The sequence below is a fragment of the Pleuronectes platessa genome, chromosome 6 (assembly GCF_947347685.1).
Source record: "Pleuronectes platessa chromosome 6, fPlePla1.1, whole genome shotgun sequence".
NCBI classification, from domain to species: domain Eukaryota; kingdom Metazoa; phylum Chordata; class Actinopteri; order Pleuronectiformes; family Pleuronectidae; genus Pleuronectes; species Pleuronectes platessa.
The window spans coordinates 23694290-23714983 of record NC_070631.1 but is presented as its reverse complement, the minus strand read 5'-3'; the positions used below and the strand labels follow the sequence as shown (position 1 = coordinate 23714983).

Below are 20694 nucleotides of genomic sequence, written 5' to 3'. Positions count from 1 at the left end.
ATCAGCCATCGCCAAACTGCGCAATTACGCAGCTAAAGCGCGCAGGGAAATCCAGCATCACATCCATCCAGGCTCCAAATCCTGAACTACATGGAAGAAGTGAATCTAACGCTTACACAATCAAAGCCTCTCAACTTTTCTCTCCCCTCACTCTCTTAATAGTCCCTCTTACCTTGCTCATTTTCCCGCTGATCCTGTCCCGGCTTCAGAAGCTGCCCCTCATTCCCACACAGGCCATCACTAACATGGTTTTTGACTATGAGACTATGAGATAACTTGTTTTCTTTACCCCGGTCCTCCTCCCTCCTCCTGGCTGGGGCCGCGGGGCGGAGCCACACGCAGCTCTGGACCATGTATATGGAGTACTGTTACCGCTGCCTCTTCCCACTATTGGTCGGTTTCTGGAGGGGAGCGTGAGGGTTCTCGATCCGGATTGGCTGAATTAATCGCTGTAATTTCCCCACAAAATCCCGGTGGTCAATGCAAAATGCGTTTTTCATGCATGTTAAACTAAAACTGTTATGCTACTTAACTTTAAATTCCAATATTAAAAATCCTTATCATTACAGTCACTCATAATTCGATTATGAGTCCAGTTAAAGATCAGTTTTAACAGTAAGAGCAATCCATATCCACTTTATATTCCTCTTTTGTTAGGTAGTGATTGTGAATTATGATGGACCCCCATAAAAACAAGATGGCACATGTCAATGGATGTATCCTAACAAATACTCTTGAATATAAACGTTCATTTTAACTGGCTTTATACCGAGTGTTATAACAACGTTAGTAAGGACTGTGTGAACATTATTATATTAAAGCTTGATCTCTTTATTGCTTTTTTCGCTTTATTATTCATGCAAGTTTGTATAAGTACTTTTAACATTTGTAGAAACCAGATGTTTCAAACACTGTCCATTATTGTAACTATTCATTCATTAATGTGTGTATTTAATTTGATCGATAACATACTTTTAATTCAAGACAATGTTCCCTTTTCCCCCAAATAAACCTGACCTAGCCTACCTCACAATCTTTCACGTCTTCCCTCCTCGTCTAAGCCTGTGGTTCATCTACACATGGTTCGAAATCACTGTTGTTAAGTCCCTGGTCAGTGCCCCTATCCACTCACTCTACACCTCCAACAAACACAAACACAGATGTGGCCTGATTAACATCTGCATAGACACTGTTGCTCCATGTGACTTTGGTGTGGATGCAGCAGCACCTAGTGGTAAGGAGAGAAATGTGCCAGATAATTGCTAAAGTTCTTCAGCTTTATATGCATCACTTTTTCTATTTTTCACACAACTTTTATGCAAAGCTAATCAGTTTCAGCGTATATGATGAAGAGCATATAACGCATAATTGAATTTGTCTAATCGTAAAGAAAAAAGAAACCAGACTGCCGCCTGAGCTGATCCTCTGTAATTAAACCAAGCCAAGAGTTTCTTCTTCTCTTCTGATGGTTGTGATTATACTCTAAATATGCCCATATAGGTGAATTCCTTTTGAGTTTGAGCCCGTCTTAAATGGTTAGCCCATTAGATCCCCCAGCCTCAGACTGCTAATGCACACAGCATTATTTCTGTCTGCTGCCTCGGCCTCTTAGTCACTTCCATATGTGTTAAATTGACATTGAGGTACGAAGGCTGTGCAGCATATCCCCACCAATCAGTGTAGAACGTGACTGTGATATATGACGTATGCAGCAATCCTCCTGCCGAACAACATGTGCAGTAATGTGGTCTATTGCCTTTGCTCACAACATAAGAATTTCCTGCTCATGGTGCAGGAAAAAAAAAGAGGCCAAATAGACTTGAGGTGTTTTACGGAGTATATTCTACTCGCTTTCTTTTGGATTGTGAAAAGGTGAAGAGAAAAATAGGAGGAGGAGGAGGAGAGGTGGATGAAAAAGTGGGGGAGCAGAGTAGCAAGGTGGAAAAAAAGGTAATAGGAGAGGTGGGGAGGTCACGTGTGAGACTAAGAAAATACTGAGGGACCATGAGAGACAGGAAGCTGGTGCTTGGGATTGGAATGAGGGGTTGAGTCGCGAGTAAAGTGGGGGATGGTCATGTTGGGAGAAGGATGGGGATGAGGAAAAAGCTGGACGCAAAGTTGGGGTGGGTGAAAAGAAGAGATGGGAAACCAGAGGAGTCGTTTTTAAGGTGTTTGCAACTTGATATCTTTTCTCCAACACCCAACAACCAGAGTTTGCACCTTGATGCAAGCTGGACGAAATATTACGGGAGGGGAGCCAGGTGTGTTTTTGTCTAGACTGTCTAGAGCAGAATTTAAAGTCTCGAAGAAAAGGCTCGGATCTTTGGAGGTAAATGAGAAAGAAGTGGACAGAATGGCAGAGCGGGCCAAGAGGAAATTAGGGGAGGAGGAGGAGGAGGAGAAGGAGGCTGGAAAAGGGGGCTGTGTAGCTTGATGGAGGATTGTGTAAGACAGCGCTAAGCCAACGGCTGATAAGGTGCAGCTGTTGAAGGAGCGAGTGGGAAGAGAAACACAGAGGACACAAATGAGCACGTGTTCACACTTATTGTGGCCATGAGTTCAATCAAATTCTCTCTCTCCGCCGCTTAGTCCCAAAGACGCTTTCTCAAGACCTGGAGGAGTGTAAAGCTTGACTTCTTGCGTGTAAGAAAATAAAGAAGTGAATCATGCGAGTGGTTTGCTGCGAGATGTTTCTTTTGAGGGCGGTGCAGGGATTTGTCGCAGGGGTTTTGAAGACTTACCATGGGAGGAAATGGTTTATGTCTTTCCCTTTGCCCTCGATCAGCTTTCATCTGCGTGCCTGCTACACACAACAACAAGCATTCCTCAAATCCTGCTCAGCATTTGAGACAGATCATTGTTTTCCTGCCGCAGGAATCCACTCTACGACAGCCACCTCCTGAGCCTCTGGGCTTTACACAGGAATTCACCTTTTTCCTAAAACACAGGACTGAAGAACTTCTATTTTATTCTATTCTATTCTATTCTATTCTATTCTGGATGTTTGGGGGGGTCTATATTTAACCCTGACAGTCAGTGTTCCTTCCTGCGTTGGGTGTGTATCTGTTGTGAATGCCTGTGGTTCAAGGCCTCAGTATTGGTCATGGCCAATCTAAACTCTGTTGTTCATGGGAAATTTCTGAGAAGCGAGACCAATACATTTAAAACCACTTGTCACAACACCAAGACTCTATATATCTCTGGGGTCAACAACACAAACAAGAAAAGAAGACGATTTTAGTTTTTAATCCTCGTAGGCGGTCAACAGTAGATTGAAAAAAGAAAAATGAAGTTTCAGTTTTGTTAGATAGACGACAAACTAACAACTGACAGCCCTTCAGTGTTTGGATATCACTCCACCACAGTGTGGCAGTTACGAACACTTTTGCCTTCTGATGTATTTGGACATTATAGTTTTCTAACATTCCCCTTTAGTTGAAGAGGCGCATGTGAAGCTCTGAACCAGATTTAACATCCAATAGATATGTGAAAGATTCAGATTATTCAATTTGAGTATTTTTTTGGGGGGACTTTTTAAGACCTTGAAAAGACGCTGACAGGATAACCTGCTGGTGGTGCAAGCTGCACAGCTGCCGAGCTTAGAGGCCTGCAGCGTGTGGTGATGGTGCCCCAGCGCATTATTGGGATGGAGCCCCTGACCCTGGACACAACACTGGCCGACTGAAGATGACGGCTGGCAGCATCTTCAGGGTCAACACACACCGGAGACACTCCCTGTTCAAATCGCTGCCATCCGGTTCAGGACGTTAAGATCCACCACCCACAGACAGAGGGACAATTTCAATCCTAGAGCCGCGAACTCCATCAGCCCCCTCCCTACCCTAACACACCAAAGATTTAAATACACCTTCTGTGCACATAACTCACGAATTAAGGACAGACACTGAAAAAATTCTTACTGCTATTATAGTTAAATTTACAATTTCATTGCAGCTGAGTATAATGACTGTAAAGGCCTTTGAGTTGAATTTGAAGAAACCAAAGTCATCTGGCTTCTGTCCCCGGGGCTTGATAGATATCTCTACAGAATTTTATGGTAATCTTTTCAATAGTTGAATAGCTGAGGTTGTCCAAAGTTGTGGATGGACTGACTACAGCTGCTTGCTGTAGAGCTCATGCAGCCATTCCCTGGCAATGGCTTTAGAGAGAATATTTGTCACACTAAAATTCTGCCAAGTGATTTCATTAATGGCGCTCCTATACTTAAACACTTGGCTGTGCATGTTGGGGAATTAAATTTATGTTTTCTGGGAAATCTGCCAGGGTATTGAAACATTATGTTTATATAATATATTATATATGTATAATATATATAATATATATATGTATTATAAGGACCTGGCAGTTTCAATGCTTGTATCTGAGGATCGCCTACTCTGATGTGTCCCACGTGAATTGCATTCAACATGACTCTCGCTGACTGTTTATTTCAAAACTACATTTTTAGAGGGTTGTTTATTGACGCTCGACTAATCTGCATCAACAACTGTCTGGGAGACACTGGACAGGGACTAAAATATGACACTGTAAAGTGTGTTTTGAACAACACAGCACATTTTGGCCTAATTTAAGATGAATGAGAGTTTGAGGCCAAGAAGAAAAGGTTATGTACTGTCAAAGGGTGAGCTGTGAAATACTTACAAAACGCCAATGCTCACTACATCATCGATGGCACAACGTTAAAACAGAATTCAGTACTGCATGAGGGAATTGTTTCACGCAAACTTGCAAAGAAGTTGCAGAAACAGTTACTGAAATGATCAGTTTTCTTGTCACGGTTAAATAAACTATTAAATGATTAACAATGGAATTAAACATCCTTGTCTCCCGTAACTGATACAACACAAGCAAATTATGTAATCTCACTGCGAGCAGCATGGGGAACATAATTTCTTTGCCAAGTTTTCCAGTAAGTCCTTGGCATGAGTCTGATCAGGAATGTGCATGTGGAAGGTTCCTGTCGGACGTAAAGACATTAAAACCTAATCATATTCTCACTGACAGTGTAACATCTGACCTGTCACATCTGTGATGGTCTGCAGCTCCATGAAATGCAAAAATAACAAGCAAATACAAAACAACCATAAAAGAGATGAGAGAACATCATGCTCTTGGATAATCAGTGGGATCCAGCGGGTTCCCACACCCGTGTACTGGGGTCAGTCACTACAAGATGACGTAGACCAGAGGGCTCAACATTCCCACGCTGCACAGCATGTGATATGAGCCACTGGGACTTTAGTGCAACTAAGAATGCATGCACACACACACACACGCACACACATACACAAGTGCACACACAGATTCACATTTAGAAGGCTATGTGTAAACAAATCTTACAGTTTATACATCTGGATAACAAAGGCACAAAGTCTTGAGATTGTATGTAATCCAATGTGATGTAGAGTGGTGGACAGAGGACAACGTTCTCAGCGTTCTCCTGACGGCTCATAAAACTTTAGCTGCGCTCCAGCCAGGAAGCCTGCGCCTGTTTATGCTATGATGCTGAGGCCATCATAACAACACCACTGTATCTGCACAGATGTGGCCTCAGCTCAGAGGAGAAGCCATACGCATCATCTATCAACTAGCACTCGCACACACACACACACACACACACACAAACCAAAAATCACACACATACACACACACACACACACACGCACAATATATTGACTTCGTACTTCTACCTTTTTAAATATTGCCACCTGCATTACCAGTTATTTTGCAGATACAGGTGTGTTATATGCTAGCAACAGCTAATATAGCTTTGATCTGCTTGCCTCAGATAGGGATGCAGAGCAACAAACACAGATCAAGGGATTTAACATCCCCCGATGTCACTTTCTGAATCTGGCATCTGGAAAAGCTGCCACTGACAAAACGTGGCTGGCTGTAGAGAGAAAGGTTGAGGATAAGCTGCAGTGCGTTGAATGTTGAAAAAGACTAAACTTTTCCTCATTGAAAGACGCACAAGGGAGGGAGAAGCAACATGTATCTTCATAATCCCAATTGTTTATTTTTGTTTACTTTGTGAAAATCCATTGAACTGGAGTCTACATTTAAGTGTGCGTGCATGTGCGTGTGTGTGTGTGCGTGCCTGTGTGTGTGGTCTACATCACTCATGGTTGTAGGGATTTAGATCTGTTTACAGTCGCGTCATGGGGACTTACACTCGTTATGGGGACAAAAGCAAGTCTCCCATATCGTTCATATTCAACATAAGGTAAATACATGTTGTGTTAATAAGTTTATGTTTAAGTTTATGTTTATGTCAGGGTCTGGCTTTAGGTTTAAAAGGTCTAGTTTTAGTTCTAGATCGAAGTTTGGATTTTGTTCTTAACATATGGTGCCGACGAGTCAAAGTCTGTAACTCCTATCTTTAAGATAGTTATACTGTAAGAGAGGAGACTCTGCTCAAAGCAGTGATCTACATTATGCGTGGTGCTAATGTGGATAATGGAGCAAAATGGATTGTTGCAGATTTTCTCTTATAAAAGGTATTTAATTGTCAATGGATTATATAGGGATGGGGGCTGTTGCTATTCTATTTGCTTAGATCGTTAACTTGATCGAAAGAAAACAAATGTGCGAACATCTGACAATTTTTTTTATTTGTGACGAGTACGGCTGCTCCTTTCAAGGAGAGAGTTTGCTTCCTTCTCTCCCTCTTTTGACGATTACTGTGCTGTGATAGTCATGGCGGGTTTCTCTGCACCCGAGAAGTAAGTGCAGAGGAAACATCCCTCACTTGTTCATTGTTCTCTTGAGTAAAATCATCCCACTATATCAAGTTATCCTGTCCACTCGATGAAGAGGTCTAACAAGTTCAGGCCACTGCAGACCCAAGGTCAGTCTAAATATCATATTGTGTAGTTGTTGTTGTAGATTTCCAATCCGTCATCAGTGTAGTTAGCACACATTAGCTCAGAGGCATAACTCAGCTTGTTAACTATATTTTATGAGCGTTGCAGTCACGTCCAGTTCAGTTCCAGTTCTATATGTAAAATAATATGAATGACTCTGTGAATACTTGTATTTAACGGCTAAATCTGATCCAACTGACCAAGCTTGTATGACATGTGGGGACGGGTGAAGCTCCAAAAACAGATTACAAAATAGCCATTATACCTTACTAATTAGAAGGCCGACGTATACTGTATAATGTATCTCTGATTACTTAACAAAAACACTGGCAAACTCTCTCCATCACCTCCTGTGGCAGATGTCCAGCACCAGGTTTACAAACACAGAGCCCCCCCCCCCCCCCCCCCCGCAGAGGCCCCAAGGTGGTGCAAGTGCTGCACATCAACATCTACACATCCAAAAATCATGTACAGGTCATCATTTCATCACGTGACCAGCACATACACACTGACCTTTGTCAGCCTCATCCTGCCACTCTCACTCCTCTCCAGGCTCCTTCTCTTCAGGGTCGAGTCTCTGACCACCGGCAGCGGTTGCACCTCTTCCTCCCCGCACCCGTCCGAGCTCAGGACGCAACCCATATAGGTGGAAGGGGTCCTGAACTTTGGGACTTCTCCCTCCTCTCTCCACTCTTTCTTTTCTCTCTCTTCTGTCCTCCCTCCTCCTCTCTCCCTCTCTGTCCTCTTCCCCTCGTCCTCTGTGCGGGCTCCTGGGCAGCTGTTTTTGTCAGCTGGAGAGGAGGAGGAGGTGGAAGAGGAGGACGCCCTTCCTCTTTTCCTGGCTGTCGTTCAATGCCGCTGCAGGGACAGAGGGAAGGATACACTCTGCATGCTCGCACTGCCCCCTCCCCACCTTGCACACACTTTAAAAACACCTCTCTCTCCAACTCAGTGCTGCCACATGTGGACTCCCCATTTCTCTGCCTCCACCCCCTTCTCACTGCTCCTCTTTGTTTCAGACACACTTGCAAACACCCAAACTCTCTGAGTTTTCTCCAACTTAAACTTTCTCACTGTTTTTCTTAATGACTGTCGATCACACCCACTCCATCCTCTGTCTCTGGACTCACACAGATGACCCTGGGGGTCACTGCTCGAGGACTCATCTCCCCATCCTGTGAAGCTCCTCTGTGTTTGCCTCTCTCTATCTTCTTCTATCCCTTTTTCCTCTCCTCTTGTTGCTACTCTTCTTCTTCTCCCAGTGCTTCTAGCCCAGGAGCAGCAGTCTCTCCTTTCCTGCTCTCTCCCTCTCCTCCTGCTTCTAAACCCCTCGACTACGGGTTGCCTCACTCTTATTCAATACAATTACCTCTCTGTTCTCACCCCCACCCATCTCTGCTCCTCAGCTCCCCTCTTGTTTCCTGCTCCCAGATGCAGGCGCTCGTGCCCTGAGATCGTTAGTATTGTTGGAAAAAAACAAGCAAGAAAACCACAACAGTGACGACGGCTGTCAGGATGCTGCTCGAGCCAGTGATTCAGAGTGGACTGAGCCTCCCCTTGTTTACAGTGCGAGAGCCTTGTTTGTAGCAGGCCTGAAAACAGGGTCTCATTCAGAAGCCACACCTCACGTAACACAATGGATGTAAGACGTGTTCTGAAGCAATGTAAAATGTGTCCTTGTCATTGTTCACAGGGTTCCTGCTCGGGACAGAGAAGACGCCTGTGTTTTTACTGTTGCTGCCACAGTGTGAGACTTTAGCAATAGCTCATGTGTCTTTCGCTCACAGTCTTTTTGCTGTTGTTTATTTCTCCTCCCTGAAGCCTGTTGGCTGCGACTCTGGAGAGTGAGACCGTACCCCTTAAAAGGCAAATTCTTGATGCGCCTCCAGATGACCACCCCCACCCCTCCTCCCTACTTTGTATTTACTCTCCAAGCCCCCCCTATTCCTCTCATTTGTTTTTCTTCTCTCCCCATGCACTTCTTAAAAAAAAAAATCTTCAGGCTGAAGTCACTGGCAGGGCCGTCTTGTTGTTACAGGCGTTTTGCCCCAGACAAGCCTTCCCAGGTGTACCTTCCTCTCCTCCCCCTCTATGTTCTACCACCCATCCATCCCTCCATCTTGTCTCCGTCTCCCCCCCCCCCCCCCTCCAGTTGACCAAGACCCCTCCTTTTGCTCCCCCTCAATTCGTCCCTTTTATGTATTACTTTCAGTCAAGTTCTCAGACATAAACTCAGGCTACTGACAGTGTTTAACATGCTGGTTTTACATGCAGTGAAATGAACTCCTTCTAATCAACTCAGGACCTGCCAATGTATGTATCCAGTACCCTGTACCCCTGCATCTGGAAAATGTGGGGACAGACAGGCACCAGTTTGCAGACTGAGCCATTACCTAACTCTAAAGCCATAAGAAAGATCCTAACATCATCTGATTAAAAAATATGGTAGTATATTCATTTTAAATCCCAGTTACGATCTTTATTCAACAGTCTTTCTGGCAAAGATGCGGCAGAATATTTGGTACATGTGCGGAAACTTGGCAGAAATTTATCTTAGTCTGGATCAGTGAAGATTAATGACAGATTTCTGGAAGGTGGGAGATTTTGATGGGGAGGAATGGAGTGTAGAGAGAGAGAGAGAATAACATCATAGTGAAGAGTTCAGAGGGACAAGATAAACCAAGTCCAAATATGGACAGCCAGAGAGAAAGAGAGGAGAATTGTAATCTGAGGAGACAAACAGTGAAGTAACAAAGGAGTACAGAAATAGATACAGTTGTGATGATGTCGTAGATGACGCTGCCCGAGCCTCCCGTGAAGGCATCGTGTAATAACACAACATCTTTCAAGACTCGAAAGTCTTCCCTCAACTTTAGACATTGTAAACATATTTCACATAGTTTCCCGACAGTAATAAAATAGTTGTGTGCTCACACACTCATTTCCCTCTGTGCTAAACAACCCTCTCTTTGGTTCCTGGGCTGTGTCCAAGCATCTGCCTATGTGGGTCAGTCCTGGACAACCACATAATTGTGTATGTGTGTGTGTGTGTGTGTGTGTGTGTGTGTGTGTGTGTGTGTGTGTGTGAGTGAGTATGTGTGAGTGTTTTAAATTGACATAGCAATAATATATTTGCCAGGCCACAGAGTAACCGAGGTCTTCCACGCCAAGGGTGTGTGCAGTGGTTAAGTTCACATCTCATCAACAAGCACAAGTCCCACGGCATGAGACGGACAGGATAGAACTATTGCACTGTCACACACACACACACGCACACAGACACACAAACAATTATTATTTCGCGTTTTCAGGATTCACTTCAGAATTTCTCTGCCTACTCGTGGGTGAACGTAAACTTAATGTAGATTCAACATCTTAAGGATGAGGCTAATTTTTTTTAATGTCCAAAACCAACAATTCAAGAGTGGAAGCAGGAAAATTCAGATTAATCAAGCTGTAAGCGCATGAGACAAAGTTATGGGATCAAGTAAGACAGGATGAAAACTTCACACCAGTGTTGGCCTCTGTGGCACTGTGCCCGTCTAACAACACCGGATTATGGACAGGAAAGTTTTCAAAAGTCCATTATAATTGGAGGGAAAAAAAGCCATGCCAGCTGGGTAATGAAATAGAAAGGTACAAAAAGACGAAGAAAAATTGGAATCTTACAAAATCGTCTTGTGCAGTTTGAAAGTGATGTGGTGTTCACAGACTTTAGCTTTTCAATCAGTATAAGGAAAAATGTGTTACTTTTGCACGAAGCACAGAAGAATTTGAAGTCTTTCCATCTTTGAGACAGATTTGACAAATTGAACACAAAAGCAGGAAACAGAGGTCTGAAAGGCGTCAGCTGAGTCATCATGGAAAGGAATGGAGGAAATTGAAATAAAAGTCAAGCCAGGCTGGAAATACGTCATATCCAAATTTTTGGGACAATCCTGCTGATAGAAAATCGTCCAGTTCTGCAGTTCCCGGTCTCTGCTGTGTAAAGGCCAAGTGAAAAGTGGCAGTAAAAGTTAAAGATGTCCAGTTTACCTCCACAGCAGGAGACGGTACAGTGGAGTTCTGCTTTGTGACGCCAAACACCCGCAAATGTCACGAGGTTACTGCCTTGTTAAAAAAAAAACTAGATACAGCTCCTAGTCTGTCATTTTGGATGTAAAGAAAGTAAGCAGACCAAACCACTGTTAGAAAGGTGGACATTGGTTTTCATCAGTGTTTCACTGTCTCCATCTAAAACAGTTTTAGAGGGAGAAACAAATGTCTCACGTCAGTTCACTATGAACCAGCAGACGTCCCACTCGGTGGAAGTTTTCTGCTTTCTACGTTTTCAAGAAGAATTTCTCAGGTATTTACACATTTCTGCTTGGTTTACAGCCTCAAGAGGAAATTACAGTGCTCTAGCTTTTACTACATACATACTTGAGCATCCATGCTATACCGAAATCATTTTTGATATCATATCTGTGCAGGAGAATCAACACAGAGAGAGATAGAGAGAGAGAAAGAGCGAGAGAGAGAGAGAGAGAGATAAAGAGAGAGAGAGAGAGAGAGAGAGAGAGAGAGAGATAGAGAGAGATAGAGAGAGAGACAGAGAGACAGAGAGAGAGACAGAGAGAGAGACAGAGAGAGATGTTTGATATTAATATAAATCACCAGGTGATGTTTCTAACCACAACGTAATTGTTTGGTTCATTGATTGTTTGGTTTAGGCTGGTTGGCTAGTAGGTTTGTTTGGCTGATTGGTTGGTTGCTTTGTTTGTTGGCTGGTTGGCTGGTTTGTTTGTTTGGCGGTTATATTGCTGGCTGGCTTTTTGGTTGGTTGTTTTGTCGTTTTGGTTCTTTGGTTCTTTGGTTGGCTGGTTATTTGGTTGGTTAGTTGGTTGGTTGACTGGTTGGCTGGCATTCAATAAACCTGATATCTAATAAAAAGGGGAAAACAAACTGATTGAGTCTGTATGGTCTTTCGATGTGACACGTATATAACTAAGGCTGCTAAGTACAGCTGAAAGCACATATTTTCGTGGGGAATTAATCAGGCTCCTCAAAGTGTCACATTCCTCAGAGACAACTCTTCAAAAGAGGCTCTTAACCAGTCCACAATGTTCTGGGACATTAATGATGATTGGGTTTGCTCTTGGGAAGCAGTTACAATGACATTCCTATTCAAGGAGAAGACAACCTGCTATGAATCAGACAGGAACCTTCTGACACCAAGTCCTCAGAGGTTTGGCCACAACGGCATCGGAGTGGAGAGTATGTCTGCTCACAGTGGATCTGTGATATTCAGTGAAAGAATCAGTCAAACCAAAAAAGAGAGCATGGTTGGAGATTCATTGTTCAAGATTTGATACCAAGTCCACGCCTACCTCAGTGCCCTCCATGGTGTCTTCACTGCTCAAAGTCTATTCAACATGTAGTTCATACAGGCATGTGAAATGGAACCACATGCTGCAATGACTGTAGTTTACTGATTTTTGAAGGGTGACATGATTGAAATATGTGGTAGATCCTTCCCTTCTGTAGATGAGTAATAATTCAAGTAATAATTCCTCACGTCCAATGTGTGGATAATCTGGGCCAATCTAAAGCAGCCTGAAGATGAGATGATGAAGAATAATGATTTACTTTCCCATCTCTGTTTAGTGGTATGAGTAATGTGTTCTACATGGGCAGAAGGGGAACATCAGGGCACCATGTGTTGTTCGGTAGAATCAAAAGTTATCTAAATAGAGTGTGTTCAAACCACAGGTATCTGGTAATTTATAAAAAAAACTCTTTAAAATGGAACTCACAAGATTCACGGGCTGATGATTGACCTTCCCAGCCTAGAAATCCTGTTGTGCCCTCTTGTGGTTTAACATTAATATTGTTTTAAATCCTTAGTTGCTGGGTATGGGTTGGTGATATTATATCAGATATGCATGAAAAGTCAGTTCCTACTCTATTTCTTTAGTTCGTATATATATATATATTGTGACGACCCTCCACTCCACTAGGTGTCTTCTCTCTTTCAGGTGTCCTGGTGGAGTGATAGGTCGTCAGGCCTGATGAGCCACACCTGTGCCCGGTCTGGTTATATCAAGACGACTCTTCCAGTTCTGGGGAGATCCCTTCCCGGTTGCAGACGGCTGTTTTTCACTTGGTTATTGACTTTGGCTATTGTTATCTTAGTGTTATAATAAATAATAATTGTTATTTTGTTCATCTCTCGTCCGTCTCCCTCGTTTGTTGACAAAGCTCAGAGTCAGGCTGCGTAACATGGGGGCTCGTCCGATTGTGTTTAACCTTTTGAGTGTGACGTCAGAGGTTAGTGTTTAGTAGTGGTAGCAGCAGTGGCTGTGAGTGGTGGTTGTTTGGGAGAGCGACGAGTGCGGTGAGTAGTTTTGGTATTTGAATAAGCATTGTGTTTCGTGTATTGTGTAGACGGGCAGTTGTGCTGGTTGAAGGGCTATCTTGTTATCGGTTGTGTGCCGCTGAGATCTGTTGTCTTGTAGTCATGTCAGTGGTAAGTTGCCGTGTTCTGTCCCTGGTAGGATAAGAGCGTCTTCCCTTTGGAATTCGTTTGGGGGGTGGTTAATGTGGTGTGGAGTGGTTAGTAGCATTTGCTCGGGGACACTCCGTAGTTGCGGCGTGAGGTCGCCAGTTTCTGGTTGCCTTACCGGACTATCGGGCTTGGTGTTTTAAGGAGCCCGCCACAGAAGCGCCTGAAGACTAGGGGGGGAGCTTATTTAGATTTTGGGTAGGCAGTTAGAGGGACAGGCCTCGGTAGCGCCGGTTGACTGGCAAGGCTGTGAGCTCAGTGGCGTTGTGGTTTTCTGATTGTGTTAACAGATTGTTCTGATGGCCAGTGTGGAGGATTTTCTCAAAGCTCCTTCGGAGGAGTTGTTGAACAGCTGTTCTAGAGACCAGCTGTTGGAAATCGCGGAGCGTTATCATGCGCAGGTCGGGGATAAGAGGTCGAAAGAGGGCATTAGGTTTAGCATAAAAGCACATTTGGTAGAAGCAGGGATTATCATAGAAACTTATGCTGCTGCTGATTTACCTGTTGCTATGGAAGCTAGGTTTTCTTTTGACCAGAACAGGGAATTGCTTTTGTTGCAGATAGAGAGAGAGAAAGTGGCTCTTGAGACAAGAGGTTGTGGGTAAAAGACTTGAGCTGGAGGCGCGTAGGTTGCCTGCTGTAGCTATGGGTGTAGGCCAGCTTGGTCATCCTGCCCCTGGTCATGGGTTTGATGTTGCCAAGGATCTGGGTTTGGTTCCTCAGTTTAATGAACAGGACCTCAAGACTTTTTCTTGCTTTTTGAGCAGGTAAGTGAAAGTAGAAACTGGTCAAACGCTGACAGCACATTACTTTTACAGTGTGTTTTAACAGGCAAAGCACAGGAAGCCTACTCTGCTCTCACTGTCGCAGACAGTAGAGTTTATCTTAATGTCAAGGCTGCAGTGTTAAGGGCATATGAGTTAGTGCCTGAGGCGTATCGCCAGAAGTTCCGTACATGGGAGAAATCGGCTAAACAGACGCATGTGGAGTTTGCCAGGGAGCTGGTTTCTCATTTCACTCGGTGGGGTGCTGCCCTGAAAGTTGACACGTATGAAGCTTTGTGTGACTTGATTGTGCTGGAACAGTTCAAGATCTCCATCCCTAGCCACATTGCTGTTCATATCACTGAGCGTAGAGTGATGACTGCTGCAGAGGCTGCTGTACTGGCAGACGAGTATGTGCTTACCCACAGGGAAAACCGTGAGCTCTGTTCTCGTGATGTTGGGTACAGGGGGGGAAGCAGTATGTTTCGTACAGGTACAGGGAGGGAAGCATTTAGTCCTCGCTCAGGTAGATCAGAATTTGCTACACGTGGTCAGATGGAGTTTGACTCAAACACATGCCATTACTGTGGGGGCAAGGGCCATTGGAAAGCGGAGTGTCCAAAAGCTAAACGTGGAAGTGGTAGGGGACAGGTTACACCAGCACTGTTTGCTGGTTCTGTTGACTCAACCAATTCTGTTTCTCCCTGTCAACAGGTGCAATCTGGAGTGAAAGGCAGCTTGGGGTCTGATTTCTCTGCGTTCTTGTCGGACGGCTTCGTGTCACTTGTGGGGAGTGACATCACTGTACCGGTAAAGATTCTGAGGGACACTGGGGCTTTAAATTCATACATAGTGAGCTCTGTCTTACCTTTTTCTGGAGACTCGGATACAGGGGACCGGGTTTTGATGCGAGGTATGGGTTTGAGTGTGTTCCCTGTCCCACTGCATAAGATGGTGTTCAACTGTGGGTTGGTCAAAGGTGAGGTGGTCCTGGGCGTGCGGCCTGCATTACCCATTGAGGGCGTGGAGGTCATAGTGGGAAATGACCTGGCAGGTAGCCGTGTGTGGGCTGGAACTCAGCCAAATCCCATTCCTCCAATAGTGACATCCTCACCCTGTGTTACAGGAGAACCCGATGAGAGTGCTCAGCGCTTCCCTGGGGTGTTTACTGCATGTGCAGTGACACAGGCTATGGGCCGTGCAGAGTCGGGGCCTGAACCTGCATCTGAGCAGGAGGGGGCAGAAGAGAGGGTGCCTATTCCTAACTCTTTCCTAACTCTGTCTCGCAGTGACCTAGTGGCGGAGGAGAGAGCTGATTCCTCGCTGGGCCAACTGTTTGACTTGGTTCTCACCACTGAGGAAGGAAGGAGTGCTGCTAGTGGGTACTTGCTTCAGGACAAGTTGCTGGTGAGAAAATGGCTTCCACATGGTGATAGCTTTGCTGATAATCCTGTGTTTCAGGTAGTAGTTCCTTCTAAGTTTCATGGAGAAGTTCTGAAAACCGCTCATGATCAGTCAGGCCATTTGGGAGTTACTAAGACATATGAGTACTTGCTGCGATACTTTTTCTGGCCCTGTGTAAGGAGGGATGTGTCTGGTTATGTCAAAACGTGCCATACATGTCAAATGACCGGTAAACCCAATCAGGGTATTTTCCCGGCTCCTTTATACACGATTCCGGTGGTGGAGCAGCCATTCGAGCACCTGATAATAGACTGTGTGGGTCCTCTGCCTCGTTCCAAGTCTGGTAGCAGCTACCTGCTGACAGTAATGTGTCAGAGCACCAGGTATCCGGCTGTGTATCCATTGCGTTCCATTACTGCTAAGGCTGTAGTCAAACCACTGACACGGTTCATTTCCATTTTTTGAATTCCGAAAGTAATTCAGAGTGACCAAGGATCAAATTTTTCATCCCATTTATTTGCCCAAGTTCTAAAGCAGTTGCATGTTAGACATAATCAGGCTTCTGCATACCACGCTCAGAGTCAGGGAGCTTTGGAGAGGTTCCACCAGACCCTCAAGTCTCTGTTACGGGGGTATTGTGTTCAATTGAACAAAGATTGGGAAGAGGGGCTACCGTGGCTACTGTTAGCAGCCAGAGAGGTTGTGCAGGAGAGCACAGGTTTTAGCCCGAATGAACTGGTTTTTGGCCATACAGTGCGTGGGCCACTCGCATTATTGCATGACACTGTGGAGAAACCAGTACCGCCTCAGAACCTGATTAATTATGTTAATGGTTTCCGCCACAGGTTGTACGCAGCTGGGGAGATGGCTAGGGAAAAGTTGGCCTCTTCACAGGTGAGAATGAAGCGGCTTTACGACCGTAAAACTGTGCAGCGCCAGTTTAGTCCTGGTGACCAGGTTCTTGCGTTGTTGCCAGTTTTCAGCTCTCCTTTTGAAGCTAAGTTCACTGGGCCGTTGACAGTGTTGCGTCAGACTTCAAGTCAAAACTATTTATTGTCAACACCCTTGCGCAGAAAACCAACCCAGCTCTGCCATATAAATCTGCTCAAACCCTATTATGCTCGTGAGTCAGAGGATTCTGTATGCAGCAGTAGGGAGCTGAAAGGGTCTGTTAGTCCTATTTTAGTCGCGGTCCCAGTTGGTAGTGCACATTTTCCTCTGCAGGAGGATGACGGGGTTATATCGCCTGATGACAGTCTGTTGAAAGGTCGGTTGAAAAACTCTGAGACACTGCGTGATCTGGAGTCTATGTTTGGTCACCTGTCTGCGGAGAGGGGTGCTGAGCTGTCTGCTCTTGTTAATGGCTATCCTTCTTTATTTGGTGATACACCTAGTAGAACACACTTGATGGAACATGACATTGATGTGGGCGAGGCACAGCCAATCCGTCAGCGTTTCTATCGCGTGTCTGAGGAGAAGCGTAAGGTGATGGACGTTGAGATAAAGTATATGCTTGAAAACGGTATCGCAGAGCCGTCATCCTCTAGCTGGGCGTCTCCTTGCCTCATCGTAGACAAATCTGATAAGAGTCCCAGATTTTGCACATACTACCGTAAGGTTAATGGAGTCACCAAACCAGACGCTTTTCCACTGCCACGTATGGAGGATTGTGTGGATCAGGTCGGTTCAGCCCAGTATGTTAGTACCTTTGATTTATTAAAGGGTTATTGGCAGGTACCTCTGTCCAAGAGAGCAAGGGAAATTTCAGCCTTTATAACGCCTTCTGGTCTTTTCTCTTATTCAGTGATGAGCTTTGGGTTGCGGAATGCACCAGCCACCTTCCAGCGCCTGATGAACATGGTTGTGTCTGGGCTTGAAGGATGTGCTGTGTACCTGGATGATGTTGTGATTTACACTAATACTTGGGAGGAGCATGTGGTTCGTATTGAGCAGCTGTTTGACCACCTGCGTAATGCCCGTTTGACTGTAAATTTGGCAAAGTGTGAGTTTGCTAAGGCCACAGTTAGATACCTGGGCAAGGTAGTGGGGCAGGGGATTGTGCGGCCCCTTCAGGCTAAAGTGACTGCCATTGAGCACTACCCAGTGCCCACAACTAAAAAGGAGCTCCAGCAGTTCCTTGGGCTTGTGAGTTACTACCGCAGTTTTTGCAGCAACTTTTCTACGGTTGTCGCTCCTCTGACTGACCTACTCAAGGGTAAAGTAAAATACATCTGGTCATTGTCCTGTCAGCAAGCATTTGATAATGCGAAGTCGTTGTAGTTGCAGTTGGCGTTTCAACATTAGGGGCACGTGGGTCACTGCACTTATTTTATTTTATATGCACAGTAGCCTGAATGTGTGTGTGAATAAACTTGACTCACAAGCATTATAGTCTTGTTTTGGAATCATTTGATTCGTGTGTGTTTCTGTCTGTGAGCTTGCTCTGTGAAATGAGCTTCTCTCTTGCCGTCCGTCTCTGCTGTGGGGGCAGCGGCGCAAGCTTAAGACTGTCGCCATGGAAACACCAAGTTAACATTGGGTGATGGGGCACTTTCAGATGTGCCCCACAAAATCTGCCTAGCAACTCGGCTCCAGCAATATTGATCTTTATTTTTCCTTTATTACTTTATGGACAAACATCAATTTTGTATTGGACATATTTTTCTTTCTCATTAGTAATGTATTGTGAAATCAAACTTAACAAGAATTTACATTTGTTCATAAAGTAAGAAAGGAAAAATGAAAATTATGATTTGTGTTTATATTTCTGTAATATTAAATGAAGAAATAAATTGATTTCAAAGAAGATAGCAAAGAAACACTCATGCCATGCATTCATAAAACAGGGAATTAAAACAGGTCATTTTTTACCCATGGTGTGCATGAGAAGGGTAGCGATACAAAAATTATGCATTTGGTGTTTGCTGTATAAAGTGGTTATTTTTATAGAAGTAATCACGATGTTTTCCGAAGTATGTGAGTTGCACTAGTGTTAATATTTCCTTCTGGTTTTCTCCTCTTCAGGTGGAAGTCCAATCCTTAACTGACTGGTCGGCCAGAGTCTCCTTCAGGTGTCTGCTTGTCAAACACTGCCAGGCAGAGCACAGGAAGAACTTTGACAGGGAGGACATTTCTCAGAATGGGAGGTCCTGCCTGGAGCCAGTCAGGGACGTGAGGGTGATTGATCGGCTGAGAGAAGAGCGAAACAAGGCCAAACCCTCCTGTCGCTTCCTCAATACCATCAGGTTTATTGGGGAGCAGTTCATATCAAAGGTTCTGGGTGAGAAAGCAATGCACTGCTGCATCAGGAGGCTGCTGCAAAACGGAGACGGGCCGTCTCTCTCTCTCTCTCTCTCTTGGGCACCAAGGCTCTCCCTTTTGTTGAAGGACACAGTGGGCGCAAGGAAGAGAGCCGGGTCCACCCCCCACTAACATTTCAATGAAAACACACGTGGGAAATATAACTTTACATTTCCCTATTTCTCACTAACCAATGAAAAGCAGAGATAACTGGAGAGTGTCTGGGACAACATTTGACAAAAGTACTATACTGAACTTATTTAGATCAACAGGGGGCTCCTCTAGAATATATACATTTTAACAACTTTCAAATTTTCGGCAACTTTTGGTAAGAATTTGAGTATGTTAAAGCCCTCAAAAAGCCAATTAATTTGTTCTGAAAAATGATAATAATAATAATATTTCAATAGGGTCTCACTGTCTGTCAGTGCCTGTCAGTGCTCGGGCCCCAATAAATAGCGATTGGAGTGCACACATGCTTACTGTAGACACTGGGCAATACAATTCTTCTAAATGACAATACTACCATCTTGTGATGGAAAGGTGGAATTATATTGTGGGGTCTGCAAAACACTCAGGTTACTGTAATCCTCTACTGCTCTTGAGTTGGAGACACCTCTGCAAAGCTCGTCTGCATCAACAGGATTCTGTAGAAACTTTTGTATTTTGTGTGCGTGTGTCAGGTTTAGCTCTTCAGTCTACTCCTGCCTCCTGGTTACCTCCTATCTCCTCCTCTTCCTTGCCAGACACCCGCATCCACAGCCTTTCATCCACTCTTCACCAGATCGTCTGCTCATCTACATTGGTAGCTAGAGTAGGCTGCATGAGGTGCTTGTGAGTTCAAGTTGCTTGCGTGCTAGTGTGTGTTTCTTCAAGTCTAATATTATGTCTCAGTTATAGTGTTATGCCAGCCTACCACCACCTCATGAGCCAACTCAAACTATCCTTTCCCTCTGCTCATCGCTTTTTCTCTCCCAACTTCCCTTTTTTGGTCAATAAAACCCTTTAAACCTGCTTCGTTTAAAGTGTTGCACTTGGGACCACCACCTTGTGAAATAGCAACACATTCCTTTGGATGAAATCACACAATCGAGCCGACACAACATTTTAGATGGTGTCGATCCAATTAACACCTTTATGAGCGCTTTCTATTTTATAATAATTCCCTAACAATAAAAATGTAAAGTGTGGACACACCTTCCCAGTTAAGACATACACACACATTGAGAAGTTACAGTTTTCAACCAAGCCTCTGAATAATGAAGCTGTTTCAAAGAAAGCTAGCGACAGTGGGCCTTGATAGATGATGTCCATCCTATTTCCACTTTTTAAGAGCACTTTTCTTTCATAGTTGTTAAAAGTAGATATTCATTCTTATCTCTGCCAAGGATCTTATGATTTAATCTGTGTTTGTTTGTGTTGTTTGTTCGCAGGGTTACTCATCTACTTCACTGATTTCCATGAAATCGAGGAGTAGGGAATGACAAATGGAAGAACCCATTATATTTGGGTGGGGATCGAGATCAGGGTGCAGATTCAAGATTTTTTTTTTTTACTTTCTTGAATGTAGTGAATTTTTTGGATTTGAATTAAAAAAAACAAGCATGTTTATTTAGTGCAGACCCAAATAAAAATCAGGATGCAGTGAATTTACGTACGGTTTCATAAGGGGACTGTTGCACTGATGGAGGTATGTGCTCTACTGAGTGCAATTCTATTCGACCTCAAACTCAAGTGTCTCACCACCAGTGCAGATAGAATCAAAGCTTCAGCTGCTGAACCTTGTGATGAGCTC

At 44.3% G+C, this 20694-nt stretch overlaps 2 protein-coding genes across 7 annotated transcripts in view; one reads left to right on the top strand and one right to left on the bottom strand.

Annotated features, from left to right (window-relative positions):
• tns2a (tensin 2a) overlaps positions 1 to 8466 on the bottom strand; it is a 50907-nt gene extending 42441 nt beyond the window's left edge. For 4 of the 5 annotated variants that reach the window (XM_053425279.1, XM_053425281.1, XM_053425280.1 and 1 more), the window contains exon 1: positions 7401 to 8466. In XM_053425279.1, coding sequence (XP_053281254.1) covers positions 7401 to 7529 — 129 coding nt within the window. In that variant the 5' untranslated portion in view covers positions 7530 to 8466. Of the gene's footprint in view, positions 1 to 172; positions 330 to 7400 lie in introns of those variants that run through there. The other variant, XM_053425283.1, reaches the window with a different exon arrangement.
• LOC128442716 (eukaryotic translation initiation factor 4 gamma 1) lies at positions 6121 to 19087 on the top strand. 2 transcript variants are annotated; one of them, XR_008338873.1, is made up of 3 exons: positions 6121 to 6247; positions 14910 to 15005; positions 18624 to 19087. XR_008338873.1 is itself a non-coding variant. In XM_053425285.1 (3 exons), exons 1-3 carry the CDS (start codon positions 6183 to 6185, stop codon positions 19029 to 19031), a joined length of 591 nt encoding a protein of 196 aa, XP_053281260.1. In that variant the 5' UTR covers positions 6181 to 6182; the 3' UTR covers positions 19032 to 19087. The 2 variants fall into 2 exon arrangements, 1 of the variants encoding a protein (XP_053281260.1); XM_053425285.1 differs by lacking the exon at positions 14910 to 15005 and adding an exon at positions 15485 to 15602 and having other exon boundaries at positions 6181 to 6247.
• The last annotated feature ends 1607 nt before the right edge of the window (positions 19088 to 20694 follow it).